The sequence below is a fragment of the Anabrus simplex genome, chromosome 5 (assembly GCF_040414725.1).
Source record: "Anabrus simplex isolate iqAnaSimp1 chromosome 5, ASM4041472v1, whole genome shotgun sequence".
NCBI lineage: Eukaryota > Metazoa > Arthropoda > Insecta > Orthoptera > Tettigoniidae > Anabrus > Anabrus simplex.
The window spans coordinates 135,956,412-135,976,832 of record NC_090269.1 but is presented as its reverse complement, the minus strand read 5'-3'; the positions used below and the strand labels follow the sequence as shown (position 1 = coordinate 135,976,832).

At 40.1% G+C, this 20,421-nt stretch overlaps 1 protein-coding gene across 3 annotated transcripts in view; it reads right to left on the bottom strand.

Moving 5' to 3' along the window:
• Positions 1 to 20,421, bottom strand: part of Sse (separase) — a 330,246-nt gene that overhangs the window by 32,618 nt on the left and 277,207 nt on the right. For all 3 annotated transcript variants that reach the window (XM_067148330.2, XM_067148331.2, XM_067148332.2), the window contains exon 9: positions 7,745 to 7,955. In XM_067148330.2, the coding sequence (XP_067004431.2) occupies positions 7,745 to 7,955 (211 nt within the window). The remainder of the gene's footprint in view (positions 1 to 7,744; positions 7,956 to 20,421) is intronic.

Here is a 20,421-nt window from a genome sequence, read left to right as displayed (position 1 = left end):
GGTCAGTGTGCTCTGGGACTCGCATAGGCAGGGGCACCACTCCCTGGGCAGGGCTGCCTCTGAAGAGGGTCCCTACTTGAATACAAGTTTCATTTGTAATTATCAAAAAAGAATCTCATCATCAAAGAAAAGATAAAAATACTCTAGTTGGTCTGTATCTTGATCAAAATGTGATAGTAATATAGTCCCCCCCCAGAATATTATATACAGGAATTGTAGTTGATGGGGCAGGATCAAACTTACTCATGTCTGTCCCCGGTAACATTTCGAAGTAATGTGCAAGCAGATATACAGCTTTTCGCACACGAGGATATGAACAGGTAACCCTTATATGGGTTTTTGCCCGTGTAAGGTTAAATGATTTTTTGAGACAAGGTGCCAGAATTTTGTCACTCAGGAGTTTTTAGTTGCCAGAAAATCTATCGTTGTAAAGGTAGCGAATTTTAGCACCTTCAAAGACCACCGGACTGAGTCAGGATCGAATGTGCCCAACTTGAGCTCAGGTCAGCGCTCTATCGTCTGAGCTACTCAACCCAGTTAATCCCTTGAAGAAAGAAGCTAGTGGGTACAGAAAGGTGGAAAATTGACAATCAACTTAGGCTCACAAACTTAACCATTAATTAGATGTGCATGGTATTTCAGACCATGTATATTATACTCCACTTCCCATGAGCTTTGCAAAGAATGGAGATAACTACTATGTCTATAGATGCGACCTCAAGAGATGACTAGCAGGACGCGAGGTGGGACACGGGGGAGCAGCACTATCTCTCCCCCCTCTCTCTGTGTTGCCTCGGCTATGTCTCTTCCTAACAGTATCGTCAGCCAGCAGCCAGTCTCCCTTTGACGATACATGTGACAAGTTGAACAGTTCGGTAGCGTTTATTTTGTCTGTGTTGTAAGCGTTGAATAGTGTTTTATAAATTGAAGCTTACTTAACTGTGCTATAAAGCATTTGTTATTAGAGTGGTATTTTGTATTACTATTATGGAACACTTCCCGAAGACAGGAAAGACTATCCACAGCAAAGCTAGTGAAGTTATCAGACATGTAATTCAATAATATGATGAGGCACGAGAAGGGCAACTGAAACACCGAGGCAAGCCAATTTGCATGTATCTAATTACTCTGGAATTTCAAGTCAGCACAGTGAGTAGAGTTTGCAGTAGCTGGTGATACATCACTATCAACACCAGGGAAGCACCACCCACAGCCAGAAGAAAGAAAACTGCAGTGAGATTGTTTTAATAGGGGGATAAGTGACGTAATTCAAGACTTTTATATAGTCCACAAGAAGGTGCCTACATGCCCCCAAGCTTTTGAGTGCCATCAAGAAGAAAATCAAATTTCCACAGGCCTTCATACCTTGAGGCGAATTTTGAAAGATATCGGATTTAAGTGGAAGAAATGTCAGTTTCAGGAAAATTCTGGTGGAGCACCCGAACATAGTCAGTTGGTACAGTAGGTATTTAAGAGCTATGCGGAGTTACAGAAGAGATGATCATTTCATTGAATATTGAATTTTCACAACCGCATTGTAATCGAAACAGACTTTCAACGTATTAGGTCGTGTTACGTACCTGTAGTTCAAAGTCTGTTTCGATTACAATACGGTCATGAAAATTCAATATTCATTGAGATGCCCCACAACGGGCGACTTAAATGCACTCTACAGTGTGCTAGCAGCAGTGCCAGACCTGTAGCTCAGATCCTTTCAAACAGAACAAAGATGGCCTAGGCCACCATAGCTCAATTGGTAGAGCAACCGACGCAAAATCGGAAGGTTGTGGGTTCGGATCCCACTGGTGTCCGGCTGGCCATTTTTGTTCTGTACTTAACATTTCTTTAACACGTACTACATGTACGTAACACGACCTAATACGTTGAAAGTCTGTTTCGATGATCATTTAATTGTTTATATAGATGAAACATAAATAATAATTTAAAATTTTATAAATGTTGGCAAAGTGACAATCAACCTGAGGTTACGACCAACACAAGCTCATCGAACCGCTTAATAATTGTACACGTGGGATGTGAAGATGAGTTCCTGGAAGGAGCATCACATTTTTAAGGCCAGGAAATCAGGAGACTATCGTGCCCAGATGAACACAGAGAATATTGAGAAGTGGAATCGTGAGAAGCTGTTGCCTAACCTTCGCAAAAACAGCATTATAGTGTTAAATGAAGCTTCGTATCATTGTGTGCAATAGAACAAACCCCCCACAAAGTACTCTATTAAGAAGGAAATGAAAAGCTGGCTCGAAAGAAACAATGTCCCATATGGTGAGGACATGAGAAAATTTGAACTCTTCCATTTGATTGAAATCAATAAAAGTTCCAAGAAAATCTTCCGAACTGATGAACTTTAAAGGTCACATGGGCATGACGTAATTAGTTTGCTGCCTTACAGATGCGCGTTTAATGCCATTGAACTGGCTTGGGCGAAGGCAAAGAGGATTGTATGGGAAAGCAATGTTACTTGGAACATTCCCATGACAAAGCTCAAAGTCGTAATGAGAACTGCAATTTCATCTATGACGAAGAAGATTGGGATGGAAATTGTTTCCCACGTTCATAACAGTGAGGAAGAGTACTGGCAGAACGATGGACTGATGGAAGACGCCCTAGAAGAATTCATCATATCTCTGGATAGTGACTCTAGTGAATCAAGTGATGAGCAGTTTTCCTCATTCGAATCGATACCTGCTCCTCCCCTAACAGAAAGCGAGTGACCCATCAAAGATTATATTGAAGCACTTATTTGTACAGTTTCAGGTAAATCATTAATCAAACTGGGGGCAATCAAACGTACATACAAATTTATATATCTTGGCGAGTGGATATAACCAAACATTTCTGAAAAAGGAGCTTTCACGTCATGCATGAATAAAATGGAAATGGCTTATCAACTGACCAAAGACATTTACAACAAAATGTCCATATCCTTGAATGCAAAACTCAAGACATTATTGCACTGTCGTAAGATCAGAGGCTTTGTATGCAGCGGAATGCATTGCTATAAAACAAGAAAGGCCTGATAGGAAAACTGGAAATTAAAGAAAGATCTTAAGGAAAATTCCTGGCCCCATTAAAGACAAAGATGAACATAGATGTCGGCATAACCATGAGCTGTATACTCATGTCCAGATAATCTCTGATGTCATGCAGAGAAGGAGAATTACATTTTATGGCCACTTGCTAAGAACAGAATCCGCATGATTATTGAAGCAGATCTTTTCCTGTTTTAAAGATGAGAAGACCCAGCCAAATTGGTTCAAGGAGGTGGAAAGGGACCTACAAGAGATGGGGGATCACTACTGAAGATACACAAGAATGCAACCTACTCAGGAGGAAACTAAAAGACCACCAGGGTTTTCAAGAAAGACCAAAGTTGAAGACGGAAAGATGTGGACGTAGGAAAGAAAAGAGCAATACCAGCACTGAATGAAGGAGCACGGGGCAGAGATCAAAGCCTGGAGAAGACAGCTGAAATAATGTGGTCTTTAGAAGGCCGATAGGAATAAAGAAAAATAAAATAAAAATAACAAAAGTTCTTTCGATCTGCCGCGCGAGGATACAACGATGTGGTGAAATCTAATGTTGAAGATGGAATAAATAGCCAATGTCAGTGGAAATAACCCAGATTTCAAGCATGTATAGTTTTGAAAGCTACTATTAGTTGTAAACTGTCTTATCTTAATGTTTTGCTAGTCAGATGTAGTCTTAATAGACAAATGCTATCCACCTGCGATATACAAAATTACATCACGTAACTTGCAGATAGAGACCTCGTAAGGACACTGCGACTGCGAGGGATCAAGTTCTCAGAAATGCAAGTACATACACAAGCTTGGGGACGAGAAGAGAGGGCTAGCACATTCCTCGTGAAACTCATCTCTCTGGCTCCTATCTATATTTCTCATCAAAGCCACAGGTGCACTTGGAGGATGCAGTTTCTGTATCTGATGACAGAACAGGAAGACTGAGTGCTTCTGATGATGGTACTATAACAGATGACTACGACAGCCAGTGAAGAATTAGCAGAAAACTCTATGAACAATGCACAGTAATTTATCCCTTTTACATTTCAGAACTAAGGCGTATGATCCAAACCAAATCCCATGGTGCTACATCCCTCAAAGGTCGAGGCCTTGCATGTAACTGTTGCTCAGCCGAAAAACCTACAGATTACGAGGCAATGCATGGTCAGTGTGACAAATCCTCTTGGTTTTCTAGACTGGGGTCACCTACTCACTATTAGAAATCGTGGTGAGAGGCACACACGCTACCCTTACATCATTGGGTCAACTGAAGGAATATAATACCTTCGTTAACACAGGATCCAACCATGAAAACTGGATATGTAGACAATGGAATATATAAGCCAGGTCAAGAAAAAGTGCGCACGCACACACACACACACACACCCACCCACACACACATGAGCATGCACAAGCGCACATGAGTCTAAGTGTGTTTACTCTTTTAAAAAAATTATATTTATCATGTATGCTGATTTTGTTATGTTTAGTGAAGTCGTTTTTTGAGAAAAAAGTGTATGTATATTTTGTACCTGCTCTTTAAGACTGATTAAGGGTTAACATTGTCAGAGTCAGAAAAGAACAAGAGTTGAACAAGAAGGTTGGACAGAAAAGATGTGCGAAAGGGTAGGTGATTGTTTACTCCAAGTTAGTTAATATTCTAACTAGACTATTTCTTAAAGATAGCCTTCCCTGGTTCCAAAATTTCCAATTTCATTTTTTAGTCTAGGTTAAATAAATACAATGACTTTGCTGGCAAGTGATAGTGCTTAGAGTGCACTATATCTTCTGGTACAGGCTAGAATTAATTTGTTAATTTGTTACTTTTACTAAACTGTCTCAGTCTCATCCTAGGCTTTGATGATATGAAAGTGACATGAGGTATGAGTGATGTTAATAATGCCATTCCTTATGCAGCCAGTCCCTGTTATGAATGGTGTGAAAATGTCACTGATAGGTCTGTTGGTGCGTGCATTTCAGTGGGCTTGGCATACTGATATGTAATGGCAACTTCTGGCTCGGTGAGGAAAGCAACGGGAAACGTCACTCCTCATTTCGCTAGTATGCGCCTTCAGTGATACCTAAGCTATCTATAACAGCTGTTGGCAGAGCTCTTGAGGATCAAACCAGCTTTCAGGCTGAATAACAAATATACATAAATACAGTGTTGCCAAAACTAGTGCCCCAGTCCACGTTTCCGTATGGAAGTTCTCTAGTTTTTATAGGATGAACATGGCGTTTACTCTTTAAGGAATAATCATAAATAATGTGGGAACCAGAAATTAACTCAATGGGGACTGAGAAGTGAGAGATGTACAATAACTGGGATTGGTGAGAATAATAATAATAATTTTATGTCCCGCTAACTACTTTTATGATTTCTGGAGATGCCAAGGTGCAGGGATTTTGTTCTGTAGGAGTTCTTTTACATGCCAGTAATCTACCGACATGGGGCTGACGTATTTGAGCACCTTCAAATACCACCAGACTGAGCCAGGATAGAACCTGCCAACTTGGGCTGGCTTGATGAGGAGAAAGCCTATCTATCTGAAAAAAGCAGTGTATAAAGATGTGGAGATTGAGTCCTCTTTCTGTAGCTCCATCTTCCCATACTTGCCTGCCTTTATTTTTGTCTTATTATGTATTTCTTTTCTTATTCTTATCGCTCTATTATTCTTTAAATTTTTTAGCAAACATAGGACTACTTCAGTCAGGTTTATGGAGGTTTTTCTTTCTTTTGTTAGCCAATACAGATTCATCCTTTCTGAACATAACTTTCTGCTTCTGGAATCACTCTTCCCATTCTCTGCTTGTTGATTTTCGTCGGCAGTCCAGTGTCTTTATCTTTCAATATGTTGAGGGTATTTGTTTTGTATTTTAAATCTTCTATTGTAATATGCAACTCTTTCATGTCTTCGAGTTCTGTGATCCATCTAATACTCTTACTGTTCCATAATTTTTCTATTATTTTTCTACTGATTCTATTTTCTGGTGACCATATTAGATGCCCTAAGAATGATATTTCTTTTTCATTGTGCAAGTCACAGGATCTATTTCTTTTATAAACTGTTTCATTGGAAGCTAGTCTCCAGAATCCATTTCAATGATCATTTTTTTTAACAGGTTCTCACTATTCTCCTTTCTAACTTGAGTACTCTATCTATTGCAATTGTGTTTGTTATTTTGAATAATGATTCACATGAATATGTAATTTGTGGCTGGGTGACTGTTTTGTAGTATTTCAGTTTGGTTGCTATTGAGACACTTTATTATATGTATTCTTGGTAACATGCTGTGCTGTAACCAGTTTATTCTATTTTGCCATGATGGTTTCTCGTTCAGGTTGTATGTGATTATTTCACCCAAATACTTAAACTTTTCTACAATTTTTATTTCTTGGTCTCCCAGCTGAATTCTGTTTGCAAGCGGAAGTTGAGATAGCATAATTTCTGTTTTTTTTTTTTTAATGAAATTTTCAAACCAATATTTTGAGCTATTTCCTGTAAACATTTTATTTTTTGTTTTGTTTCCTGAATATCATCCTCAATATCATCAGCAAATCCTAGACAGTTCAAATGTATGTTATCCTTCTGGGTTCCAATTTTAATATTTTTTGAGTTGTTCTTATATCATTCCCTCATAACGTACTCTAGTGCACAATTAAAAGGAAGAGCTGACAATCCGTCACCCTGTCTCTAACCAGTTGTAACCAAGAATGATTCAGAAAATTCTCCTCTGAACTTAATTTTAGAAATTGTATTAGTTGGAATAAGTTCAATCAATTTGATTAGCTTTTGGTGAAGTCTGAAATGTCTGAAATGTCTTAAAATTTTTAATAACGATGGTCTGTGGATGGAGTCATAAGCTTTCTTGAAATCTATAAACGTTATTGTAAGGGGGTTGTTTCGTTTTCTGTAACATTCCATGACTAGCTTCAAAGTTATTATTTGTTCCTTTGAATGTATGAATGATCTTCAAGGTCTGAGGCCTCCCTGCTATTCACCTAACTCCTATCTCTCTATATATGACTATTTGATATTTCTTTGTTCCTTACCACTACTTAATCTTAAGTATAATAAATAATTGTGACAATGAAGGCCGAGATTGTAGGGTGCTGGCGAGACGATGCTAGTCAGTGTTGACAAGTCAGTCGTGAGTCAACACATGCAATTACGAGAGTCTCGAGTTTGTGACGACATTTCAGCATGAAACAAGTATGTCAGACAGCTACGTGAAGTTCAGTGTGGCTTGTTAGCTGTGAAGCGAACTGTTCTGGAATGACACTGCTGTGGAGGCAATGTCAGTAAACCAGAGTTTGATGCACCACCGGGCTGTGTACACAAAGCCACTGTGAGAAAAGTTCTCGCATGGAAAATGGAAAATTAAAACATCACTGAACTTATAAATAACTGTAAATAGTAGTTTTTAAAATTTAGTGGATAGCTAAACACTGTACCTCTCCGAGTATTGATTTTAGTTAAGGACTTTGATAAACCAGCACAATATAAACATTTCTCTTACAGAATTATTTCTGGGACTGTATATTTCACAAATACAAGAATTCCTTCTTACAATTTGTAGTTTTGCAAGATTTTACCTAAATTTACTATGCAGAAACCTTTGAATGTATGAATGATCTTCACACAAAATCTAGATATTCATTGTTAGCCTTATTTTTTAGTGATTGATGTAATACTTACACAAATGTATTACAATCATGCAAAGCTTTTTCAAAATCCTGAGTGGATGGTTTACTTCCTATAGTGCCAGACCAAGTTGGTGGAACACGGGGTAGCAAGAACTCCCTCATACGATTCTCGGAGTCTTGCAAGGTTTGATCAGGATTTACTATGTAGAAACCCTCAGATGGAGGAATGATCTTCACTCCATTAACCATAGAACTCCTGTGAACTGTAACAAACAAATTGGAAATTCATTACTTATTGTTCAGGAAAAAAGAACCTAGCCTACTGAAAAATGAAGGTTGTTATGTGTTTACAAAAGTATACAGGACACAACGAAAACTAGTTTGTATTGTACAGTGAAACTCAAACAAGATTTTACAAAACTTTTATTATCACGATCATAACGACAGTGCCTCCAGTTTCGCATGGAACTGAACCAGCGAGTGATTTGTGATTTTACTAGAGGGGGAGGCATACTTAACGAGTTCACCATAACAAATAAAATTTTAAATCACTATCGCACCTCCCCTGAAAATTAACTTATAGCAGGTACGACAAAACTGACAAGGCAAAAAGATTAACTTATTAAAACGTGATTTCTCAAAAGATGCTTATTTGTATAATTAATAAAAATCTGTTCTTTTGAGCTCTGAAATAAAAATGCACTATAATATGACATTACGCAAGTCAGTTGAAGTGACGAGGTGAATGCTGCTGTTCCTGCTGGTTTAGTGGCTTTCCCTATTTGTTTATCTAGAACTATGATGCTTAGTCCTGTTGCAAAACTTTTTGCATTGAAGCAATGTATTGAAGGACCATTTATGGAGATAAAAGGCAAATCTGAAAGTGTTCCAACTTGTAACCTGTTCCTTGGATCAGTCTGTGTTAGAACTGCCTGATCTACCACTCACAATAGCTCCAAAAATGGGAACAATTTAAACAAAATTTATAAAAGAGGGCAGAATACATTTCAGATTTTCTCTGTAGATACAAAAAGTTTTTCACAAGTCACGTGCACAGGCTTTCACTTGAAGTTAATTTCACCTTTTTATATAAATGAGGTACTGTTATTGATATCACCGTACAACACACGTTCACATTCGAGAACCATGTAGGTGGATTTAAAACAGCTGCATCAGAAAAAAAAAAAGTATGTCCTCAAACTGGCTTAATATTGTCCACTTCTTTTATGACCGCATAGGATCACTTTAGTCAATCCATCGTTCAGGTCACTTTGAAGGGATTGTTTGGACTTTGCGATACTCCCAGTACTTCTTCAGACACTCCGATCTTCGTGCCCTTTCCTAGGTTGAAAATATGCGTGTTGTTGGTTTGTATTCAATTTTATCTTATTTGTGGTGTCTTCTGTTGTAAGGCCTATTTTTCTTCAGATTCTCTCTTACTTCTCCGATCCATTTACATCCTGTTGTGGTATTTTATGAGACGAGATTGCGTTGTATTAGTTGTTTCAGAAATCTTGAATCCTGCATCCTCAGGATATGTCCAAAGAATCCCAGTCTCCTCTTGCGCATAGTATCTGTAATGGGTTCTAGCTCTTTGTACACGACTGTGTTAGGTATTATCCGCCACTGTCCATCTTTCTGGTATTTTTTGTTGATGCAGGTTCTTCCAAACCTCCTTTCAATTTTCTGAAGTCTGTCAGTCTTTGATTGTTTATTCAGGTGAAAAAGTGTTTCTGCTGCATATGTAGCTCCCGGTTTTATAACTGTTGTGTTTTTTGCATTTATTGATAAACATTTATTTTTGTAGATATCCCATGTTAATTTTGCAACAAAATGAAAAATAGTCTATTTCTATTTCATACATACAAAATGATATTTCAACAATAATTTTTTTAAACTTCACTCCAGCTCAAAAGTCTAAGGTGTAAGATAAAAGACTTCATCCAGTGGAGTGTTCTCAGGAAACGTGCCCATAACGCTGGCACCATTTCCTCGATGGTTAGCAATTCCTATCTGCTGCCTCAGGAATTCTGTTGAAGAGCAGTCTCCAGCGATTGCTGTTAGTTGTTTTGCCAATATCTGAAATCATACTTTTAGTCTCTTTTGTTCTTGTTTGGATTGAGATTTTTTTCATTTAGGTTATGTGTTATTACTTCTCCAAGATATTTAAATTAAGTTACTATTTTGATTTTATTACCATTTATGGTAACTTCTTTTACTTGTGTTGGTTTTTGGGGCATAATTTCTGTTTTGTTAAGTGATATTTTGAGGCCAATTTTATTTGCAATGTTTTGAAGTTCTGATATCTGGACTTTTGCCTCTCATGTCCACTGCTAGTAATGCTAAATCATCGGCAAAACCCAGTTAATTTGTTTTGATTTTTCGGCCAACCTTTCTTTTTGGAGTACATCTCCTAAACCATTCCCTCATTACCATTTCTAGAGCACAATTAAATAATAGTGGTGAGAGCCCATCTCTCTGCCACAGTCCAGTTTTAATTTCAAATGACTGATGTTTCACCTCTAAACTTCACTTTTGATTTGGTGTTAGTGAGAGTCAATTTTATCATGTTTATTAATTTGGGGTGTAGTCCAAGGTGTCTTAAAATATTAAACAGAGATTCTCTATGGATGCAATCTTAAGCTTTCTTGAAATCTACAAACCATATCTGTTTCTTCTGTTATAGTCCATTTTCAACTTAAGACTCATGATCTGATCAGGACAGCTCCTCTACGGTCTGAAACCTCCTTGATATTCTCCTAGTTCTTTCTCAAGTTGTAAACTTATCCTATTAAGGAGGATTATTGAAAATAGTTTGCATGTTATGTCTAGGAGCGAGATTCCCCTGTAGTTATTAGGGTCGGTTTTGTCTCCTTTTTTGTGCAGTGGGTGAATGAGGACTTGTCCAGTGTTCTGGCAGTTGTTCTTTAATCCAGATAGAGACAAGTTGTTGATGGAGGACAACTTTTGCTGATCTTCCTGCATATTTCCAGATTTCGACGAAGGTCTGATCTTTTCCTAGCACTTTGTAGTTTAAAAAAAAATTTATTCAGAGCTTGTTAGATTTCCTTTATTGGAGGGTGGGGGGTTGGGTGTTCTCTGGTGGTGTTTTTATTGGGGTATTGGTGTCCAAATGAAGGAGTTCTGTAGGTTCCTCACAATTTAGAAGCTTGTTGAAATATTTAGCCAGGATTTCTGCATTGTCTTTATTGTTATGAGCCAGCTTACCATTTTCATCCTTCATCAGTAGGTTTGGGGGTTCATATTTTTGGAGCTGCTTTCTGAAGGTTTTGTAGTAGTCCCTTGATTGAGTTTTATTGAATTCAATACTGTCCACTAAGGACAGAAAAAGTTTATTTAGGAAATTTTCAAATCCCTGTCTTTCATATGCTATGGGATCTTTAAATGAGATTCATTGGAATGTATAGCCTTCCTCTAATTCACCTTCTGCAAGCATGGCAAATCAATGCTTTTAAAAGTTTCTCCTGATTTAATAGTTACTTCAATTTCGTGTTTTGTGTTAAGATCTGAAGATTAATAGTTTTGCATATACAAAAAAGAGCTTTCAATATTTCTAGAACTCATACACAACAGCTAATTCCACTATAAAATCATTTTGTTAGACATTTTACCAATCCTTCTAACTTAGAATCCTTTTGGGACAATAGGGACCCATCATGACTATTAGGTGGAAATATATATCAAAATACTACACTCAGGCAGGTAGCAGGTAGGGACCCTCTTCGGAGGCAGCCCTACCCAGGGAGTGGCGCCCCTGCCTATGTGAGTCCCAGAGCACACTGACCCGGTGTGTAACATCTGGTATGGGTCCCAGCTCAGGGTTACGAGTGAAGACCTCAACGGCATCTACGGCGGAGAAGGTGGACTTCGGTACGGCGGAGATGGCGGAAGGGGCATACCCGTAGCGTCTGTACTCCAGAGGAGCGGCTACGAAAGGCGTGTCTCCATGTTAGGGGCGGTCTAATTTTGATCCTGGCAGTAGGTATTGTACCGGGCGGTACACCTCCGCGCCGCTAATTCAAACATTGCACCAGTTGAAACTCCTCTACTGGAGAAAGCTTGAACTTTAACATTAATGCTAAGATTTCTCAGAAGATGTCATTACTATAAATTTTGAAGTGTTCTGAACTATGTCAGTTTTGATGTGTATTTGTTTGCTCTGTAGTAAGAAGTGTGAACATTCTCTTCTAGATGGCACCTTCTTAAGAACTACAATTGTGCACCCTAGTGCGAAGTGAAGGAACTTTTTTTTTTTTTTGAAGAAATTTAGGGGTTAGAAGTTTGTTTTTTATTAAATTTCTTTCAGCCATTGTTTAAGTTGGCAATGATAATCCTTTCTTTCCGCCAGTTTTGAAATTGACCAATCGCAAATTTCTGTAATTAATTTTCCACCAATCCTGGTTTTCTTCTCCAGTTTTGACATGTAATCTTTTGGCCGTCCAATAAAAAGCTTGTGGGCGGGTGTTATCATTCATGAAAGGTCTCGAATGTTCCACAAGGGTATATAAACTGCTGATTTTCTGGTCTCCTCGCCACTTCAGTAACATCTTTCTTTGTGTGATTATGTAGCAGGGGGCGGGAAGTGCCTCTTTCTTCGGGCAGCAGTTCAACCAGCAGGTAATGGCCATTTTATAACTTATTTTCTTGCCAGCTCAGTAGTTTAACCCTCGGGACGGGTTCGAAACTTTCCTCATGTAACCTATATTTAAAATGTAAAAGACACTTGGTATAAATTCTGTCTCTTTAACTACAAATTGGGATAGAGAGTGCCTAACCCTCTCGAGCTCCCATTCATTTTGTTTTGAGGTGACTACGTTTTTATAACAGTTTCCCTTCTACTCGTAATGTCATAACGTTGTTCAATTGTGTCACCTCCGTAGTATGGGATTAGCCCTTGTATAAGCGGCCTAGTGCCAAGTAGGTTTTAAAGAAGTGTATTAGGAGTGCAGTTACGCCTCCTCTCAAGTTGGTATTTTGGGAATTGTCCTGTTTCTTTATTGAGTAGGCCTCAGTAGGTTGGGTATATTTACCCCTGATTTCATGTGCTTAGAGGACAGCTTGAAGGTGGAGTTTGGTGTGGCCTTTGATAGGCTTGAACTTTGAGAGCGGGTTGCTCTTTCTTAAATTTGGTTTCTGTGTGCCTCGAGCAGGCTTTACTGAGTAATAGGGAGCAAGTGCTCCTGGGCATGATTGGGGTTTTCTGCCCCTTTGACAAACTTTGTTTTTGGGTAAAGTTGGGCTAATTGCTCAAGAATTGTGAATCTGGGGCTCAAAGCCCAAAATCCATTAATATACTGTAATTGTACTTTCTTAACTTGTGGATATCCAAATGAGTTCCTGTTATACTTGTTATTTCTTGGCCTTGAAAAGAAAATATAACCTTGTTGAATTTTAAATTAACTTTAATTTCGTAAGTTGAGACCTGTTCATCCCAGCACCTTCTTTCACCTCTAACTACCACGGAGAACTCCGTAACAAGTGGTAGCAGAGCGTGGTTGTATGGGTCTCAAATTAGCCCCTTTTGACGGCTAAACGTTGCTTTGCTTTCGAACTCTAACAATTTTCTCTGTCGCTGGACTTTTCTTTTTCATTTTTCAAAGCTGTTAAATTTTGGTCATCATGCCCGGCCCTCGCGATGTCCTCCATCTCAACTATTTGCGTAAGGAGGAGTTGATCTATGAATTAACAATTAGAAATGTGCAATCTGGAGGCATGGTTATGGTAGACACCAATAAGCTTAGAGAGTCCCTTGATTTGCCCATTTCCATTCCCACTTTGGGAGAGAAAGAAATTGACGACTCTCTCTCCACGATCACTGACAATACTACTGAGCTGGCATCCGTGATTACTTTTTTGAAGAAAATGACCCTTCTCCTAATCAAATTAAACGTGTGCAAGCCAGGTTATTTCATTTTTCTAATAGAGTTGACGATCTGTTGTCTCTCAAGTTGAATGACATTCAAAGGAAGGAAGCTAGTGCTGTTCTCGAAAATCTTTCAGAATTGTCCAGTAAGGTTACCCTATTATTAACTGGGGAAGTCCCTCCCAAAACCGACCAACCTGCTACGGTAAACGTAGTTCAAGAGGAAGAGTCTTCCAAAAGGAGAAGGAAATAGGAAAGCTGTTGGAGCTCAACAAATCTCTGCCCCATTAGACAACGAATCTGAGAGTCGTACCTCGTTGAACAATGCACGTTCTGAATTAGCTTCTTCGCCACTTAAACCTTTACCTAATATGTCACCTGGGTTCAGCAGTTTGCCTCATCCATTAGCAATGTTGCTCAGAGGTATTTCTAAGACTTCCACGCCCACATGCTAGCTAACTTCATTCCGGCTAGGGCAAGGTCCTCACTAATTCAGAAGTACTATTATCGTGTACAGTGGTTGGATGAAAACTTGGCAGACTTCATCCAAGACATTAAGTTCTATACTAGGGTATTTGCTCTTCATTTTCCTGAAGACCAGATTGTTCAGGCTATAGTGGAAGGTATTTCTCTATCATACAGGTCATATTTGTGTTTTGCGTTGCGTCCTCAAACGTTTGCTGAATTAGAGGCTATGGCCGTCTCAGCGGAAGGAGTTAGATACGCCGATACCTTGCGTGTCGCGAAAGAACCCCCTCCATCCTCTAGTAGTTTTCGGCCTCCACCTCGCCGACCCATCACACTCCGTAAATGTTACGCTTGCGGGTCGCTTGACCATCTTCGCAATAAATGTCCATTGATCAAATCTAGTAGGACCAATAATGGAGCAAGTTCATCCCAAGGTTGCTTTAAATGCGGTGCATTTTCCCATATCGCCAAAAATTGCCCAAATTCGAATAGCACCCCCTCCTGCTCAACTTCTGGTGCAACTTCCACCAAGGCCAATAATAATAAGTGACTAGTGGCTTCGGCTGAGTCGGCGAACCCATCTTCCCGAGGCTCGGCACCAAGTAAAAATGTCGAAATTTCAGGGAGAACACTGTCTTCTAATTTATCTTTTGAAGGTCCCAAAGAATGTCTCAGGATTGCGGCGGATTCCCCCGCACATGTGCCTTTTCTCAAAATTGAATTAAATAATGAACCGGTAACAGCTTTAGTAGATTCAGGCAGTGTGTGTTCTATTATTTCGGCTGAATAGTACTCCAAACTGAAAACTGTGTGTAAACTTCCTGACTATTGCTCATCTTCAGTTCAATATGTTTCGGCTAATTCTTCTCCATTAGAAATTGTAGGTTTTTTATATGCAAAAATTCGGATTTCTAAATTTACTTGGAAAGTTAAATTGTTTGTGGCAAAGCACTTGTCCTGCCCCATTTTATTGGGAGCAGATTTCATGTCCCACACTGGTCTGGTGCTCGACCTTCAGAGCAGGTCGTGCACATTCAAATTTGCGTCTAATTGTAAAATCCCTTTGTTAAAGTGTAATTCTGTATCGTGTTCATCTATTTCGCCTACCCAGGATGAGATGATGTTAGATCTTAGACATCTACCTGAGGATCAGGCTGACAGTATTCGTAAGCTGTGTCAGTCGTTTCCAGAGGTGTTCTTGGATACTCTTGGTGTTACTGACCTTATTGAATACAAAATTGAGGTCACGGATTCGATTCCTGTCCGTTTTCCACCTTATAGGCTATCTCCACCTAAAATGAAGGCATTGAAAGAAATCATCGATCAAATGTTAAACGATGGTATCATCTGGCCCTCTAAGTCGGCGTATTCTTCGCCTATTTTTCTAGTCCCAAAACCCCAAGGTGGCTTCAGGCCTGTCACTGATTATAGGGCTCTCAATCGGAAGGTGGTGTTACAATCTGGGCCCCTTCCTGACCTTCATTCTTGTTTTTCATGGTTTCGGAAGGATAAGTTCTTTACCATATTGGATCTGAATCAGGCCTATAATCAAATTCCTCTGGCTGAAGAATCTAAACATCTTACAGCGTTTGCCACGGATTGGAATTTGTATGAATACAACCGCGTGCCTTTTGGGCTCCCCATGGGAGCAGCTGTACTTACGAGACTGCTAGATAGGGTCTTCTCCGACATCAAATTTGAGTACTTGTACCACTATCTTGATGATGTCGTCGTATTTTCGGAGACTTTTGAAGAACATCTAGATCAACTAAAGGAAATTCTCAATCGCCTTTGTAAGGCTGGGCTAACTGTGAAGTTGTCCAAGGTCGCCTTTGCTAAGCCTTCAATGTCATTCCTAGAGCATATTGTGTCGCCCGACAATGTTGCAGTCGATCGCTCTAGAACGCAGGCCATCCGTGATTTCAAGCCCCCCAAGGACATCAAAGGTATTGCCAGATTCATTGGTATGGTGAATTTCTTCAGGAAATTTATTCCTAACTTCGCTAACAGAGCGGCGCCCTTGAACCTTCTTCGTAGGAAAGGCGTCAAATTTGAGTGGGGACCTTCTCAACAAGCCACTTTTGAAGATCTTAAATTAGCTCTGTGTAATGCCCGTTCTGGCTATGCCCGATTTCTCCAAAAAATTCATCGTCCAAACCAACGCGTCGTCGTCGGCGGTAGCTGCAGTCCTTCTTCAGGAGACTGAACTAAGGAGGCGACCCATCACCTATGCCTCTAGGACTCTATCGGCTCAAGAAGAAAAGTATTCCATCTATGAGCTCGAAGGTTAGGCAGTCTTATTTGCCTTAGAAAAGTTTCACCTCTATCTGGAACATGTCAGATTCGACTTGGAGACTGATAATCAAGCCTTAAGCTGGGTCTTAGGTAGGCCGCGTCGTACTGGTCGTATAGCCCGGTGGGCCAACCGAATTTCGGCCTTCCAATTTGATGTTAGGCATATCAGAGGTACTAAAAACGTGGTTGCTGACGGACTAAGCCGTATGTTTTCTAATGAAGTCGAGACCCACAAACTGGTCGATAGTTCATCACCTCCCGTGTCCATACGACCTGAGGTTAATGCCATTTTAACTGCTGCTCCCATGCTGTTTAGGGATCTTGAGAAATATCAACGAGAAGATCCGATGCTGGCTCCCATTATGGAAACCCTTTCTTCTGGGGAACATGTTGTCCCTTATGTGCTGAGGAATGGTGTTCTATGTTGCCCATCGAGGCATGATAAGAAGATGAAGGTAGTGGTTCCAGCTGTTCTTGTGCCAATGATCTTCAAGTACTATCATGAGACCCCATTAGGGGGGCGTTTAGGCATCTTCAAAACCCGGGAAAAGATCCGTGAAATGTTTATCTGGAAGGGTATGGACAGTGAAATTCGTGAACTAGTTAAAGCTTGTAAATCTTGTTTGCTTAGTAAACCAACCATGTCCACCAAAGTAGGCCTTTTGTCTTCTCATCAAGCGCCGCGCCCCATGGAACGTCTCTACATCGATTACGTAGGACCCTTCCCCCAGTCAAAGGGGAATGCCAACAAGTTCATTCTTGTATGTGTAGATGGTTTTACTAGATTTTCTTGGTTATTCCCGACTAAGCTGGCTACCGCTCAGTCCACCATTACTTGTTTAAATTCCATTTTTGCTTCTTTTGGTCCGTGTCAATATACTGTATCTGATAATGTTAAAGCTTTCACATCCAATCTCTTTCGTAAATTCTGTTTTGATCTGTCCATATCTCATGTGACTACTTCGGCTTATTATCCTCAACCATCTCTAGCTGAACGGGTTAATCGTAGTCTGCGGTCCGCGCTGATCGCCTATCATCATAAAGATCATTCTAGGTGGGACACGTCCCTACATTGGTTAGCTTTTGCCTTGAATTCGGCGATTCACGAATCCCATAAGTTTACTCCAGCTTCTTTGATGTTCAAGTTTGTTCCAAACACGCCGCTCTCTAACCTTTGGTCTCTGAGTGACATTCTACCTGAGACAATAGATCCTGATAATATTAAAGATCTTTGGAAGAAGGCTAAAGCCAATCTTAATGTGTCTCATGAAAAGGTTAAGGAAAGATATGATCGTGGACGGAGACCCACCCATTTGAAGGTAGGTGACCAGGTGATGGTCAAAAATTTTGTTCCCGCAGGCAAGCTTGCCCCCAGATTTCATGGGCCGTGCATAATCCTTAATTTTCTTACGCCGGTTACGTTGTTATTAAGCAATCCAGCCACCGAGAGGATATTTAGGGTTCACCTGTCGCAGGTGAAACCTGTGTAACTTCCGCGCTAACGTAGCTGATTTTATAATTGTTTTAACATTTTAAAGTATTCGGAAGGTTATATTTTTTTTTTGGGGGGGGGGGTTCATTTTGAGGCCTTCTGCCCTTGGAATCAGATTCTTTGTATTTAAGCTTTTACTGTAAAACCTTCCCCGACCAGTTAAACTGCCATCCTGTCCTTACCATGGCCATTACCACGCTCCCGTCTCCTGCTCAACAACACACAGTGGCTATTTAAATGAAATAAATATTTCCACGCCGCTGGCCCCTCATCTTCACCACAAAGTCTGTACCCTAAAATCATTATGGTCCAACAAATTCTGCCGCCGAGATCTTAATGTTTCAGTGCCCCCGCAGCCGCGCGGCGCCGTGCCGCTCCTGGGGTAGAGCACGGGCCTGATCTACTTCAGGGAGGTCAACCAGTGTACGGCGAGCCGGAGCCCTCCTCCCGGCCAAGGCTGATGTGCGGCGCACAACCTGCAACTTGCCCGCGGCCTGTAAACATTCGCCGCGGGTGCGGCGTGCTTCAGCACCACTACCCCTCTCATGGTGCGGGCGAGCGGTATCTCAGGGTACTTGAGGGGTCCAAGCGGTCTCCTCTGGACACATGCAGCGGCGTCTGGTCTGGCCATCGAACTTAATCAACATTGAATGTATTTAACCAGCTATATGGACATTTCATATCAACAATTACTACATTTTTGGATTCAACTACAATATTTGGTGGACTTAGAAAGTTTTTTTGTTCCTTTCAAGAAGTAAAAGTTTTCCTTCTGAATTCAACTACTACAAGCATGAAGACATTACATCAATAGTTACTACAAAGAATTTTGAAACTGGATCAAACCAATCTAAGAAAACTTGTTTGTAAATCCTTCTGCAATTAATTTCTAAATCAACATCATAACTTGGACTTTGTTTTAAAACAAAACTTGGTGTTGTTCTGTGTTACCCCCTGGAGGGACTTTTTTTTGGGGGGGGATGGTCTGTATCGGGCGGTACACCTCCCAGCCGCTAATTCAAACATTGCGCCAGTTGAAACTCCTCTACTCGAGGAAGCTTGAACTTTAACATTAATGCTAAGATTTCTCAGAAGATGTCATTACTATAAATTTTGAAGTGTTCTGAACTATATCAGTTTCAATGTGTATTTGTTTGCTCTGTAGTAAGAAGTGTGAACATTCTCTTCTAGACGGCACCTCTTAAGAACTACAATTGTGCACCCTAGTGCGAAGTGAAGGAACCTTTTTTTTAAAAAGAAATTTAGGGTTTAGAAGTTTGTTTTTTATTAAATTTCTTTCAGCCATTGTTTAAGTTGGCAATGATAATCCTTTCTTTCCGCCAGTTTAGAAATTGACCAATCGCAAATTTCTGTAATTAATTTTCCACCAATCCTGGTTTTCTTCTCCAGTTTTGACATGTAATCTTTTGGCCGTCCAATAAAAAGCTTGTGGGCGGGTGTTATCATTCATGAAAGGTCTCGAATGTTCCGCGAGGGTATATCCCTTTCAGACCGAGTACGCACAATTGTGCGGGTTCGTATTTTAGTTATCCCTGACCGTATTTGATGTTTTTTCGGCGCTACACCGGACGGCAGTGATTGTGCAGGACACGTGGCATGTATTTCAATTGATTTTAGTATGCGCTTGACTGCCAGGGCGAAGGAAGAAGAGTTTAAAAAGCACAGTTGATCGGCGAAATGGCAGGAAGCAGTAGTGCCGAAAGTAAGTATTTATTTACTGCGTTTATATTAATCTAGAAGCTTTACTGAATACCGGAATATATTCAATGAAGTGTGTACATTGGTTAGTGAACGTAAATTTTGAAGCTACACCATCGTACGTGATACGAGGTTTTGAATTTTGATACGCACAATTGTGTGGGTCCTGTTTTTAGGATGTTAGTTTTTATTTTGTAAAATAAACTATTAATATGTGTATTGAGCAGCATTTTAGTCAGTTCTTGACGTAGAAACAAAAATTCACACCTCCAGTTTTCTTTCAGGTCTGAAAGGGATATAAACTGCTGATTTTCTGGTCTCCTCGCCACTTCAGTAACATCTTTCTTTGTGTGATTATGTAGCAGGGGGTGGGAAGCGCCTCTTTCTTCGGGCAGCAGTTCAACTATCAGGTAATGGCCGTTTTATAACTTATTTTCTTGCCAGCTCAGTAGTTTAACCCTCGGGGCGGGTTCGAAACTTTCCTCATGTAACCTATATTTAAAATGTAAAAGACACTTGGTATAAATTCTGTCTCTTTAACTACAAATTGGGATAGAGAGTGCCTAACCCTCTCGAGCTCCCATTCATTTTGTTTTGAGGTGACTACGTTTTTATAACAGTTTCCCTTCTACTCGTAATGTCATAACATTGTTCAAACGTGTCACCTCCGTAGTATGGGATTAGCCCTTGTATAAGCCGCCTAGTGCCAAGTAGGTTTTAAAGAAGTGTATTAGGAGTGCAGTTACGCCTCCTCTCAAGTTGGTATTTTGGGAATTGTCCCGTTTCTTCATTGAGTAGGCCTCAGTAGGTTGGGTATATTTACCCCTGATTTCATGTGCTTAGAGGACAGCTTGAAGGTGGAGTTTGGTGT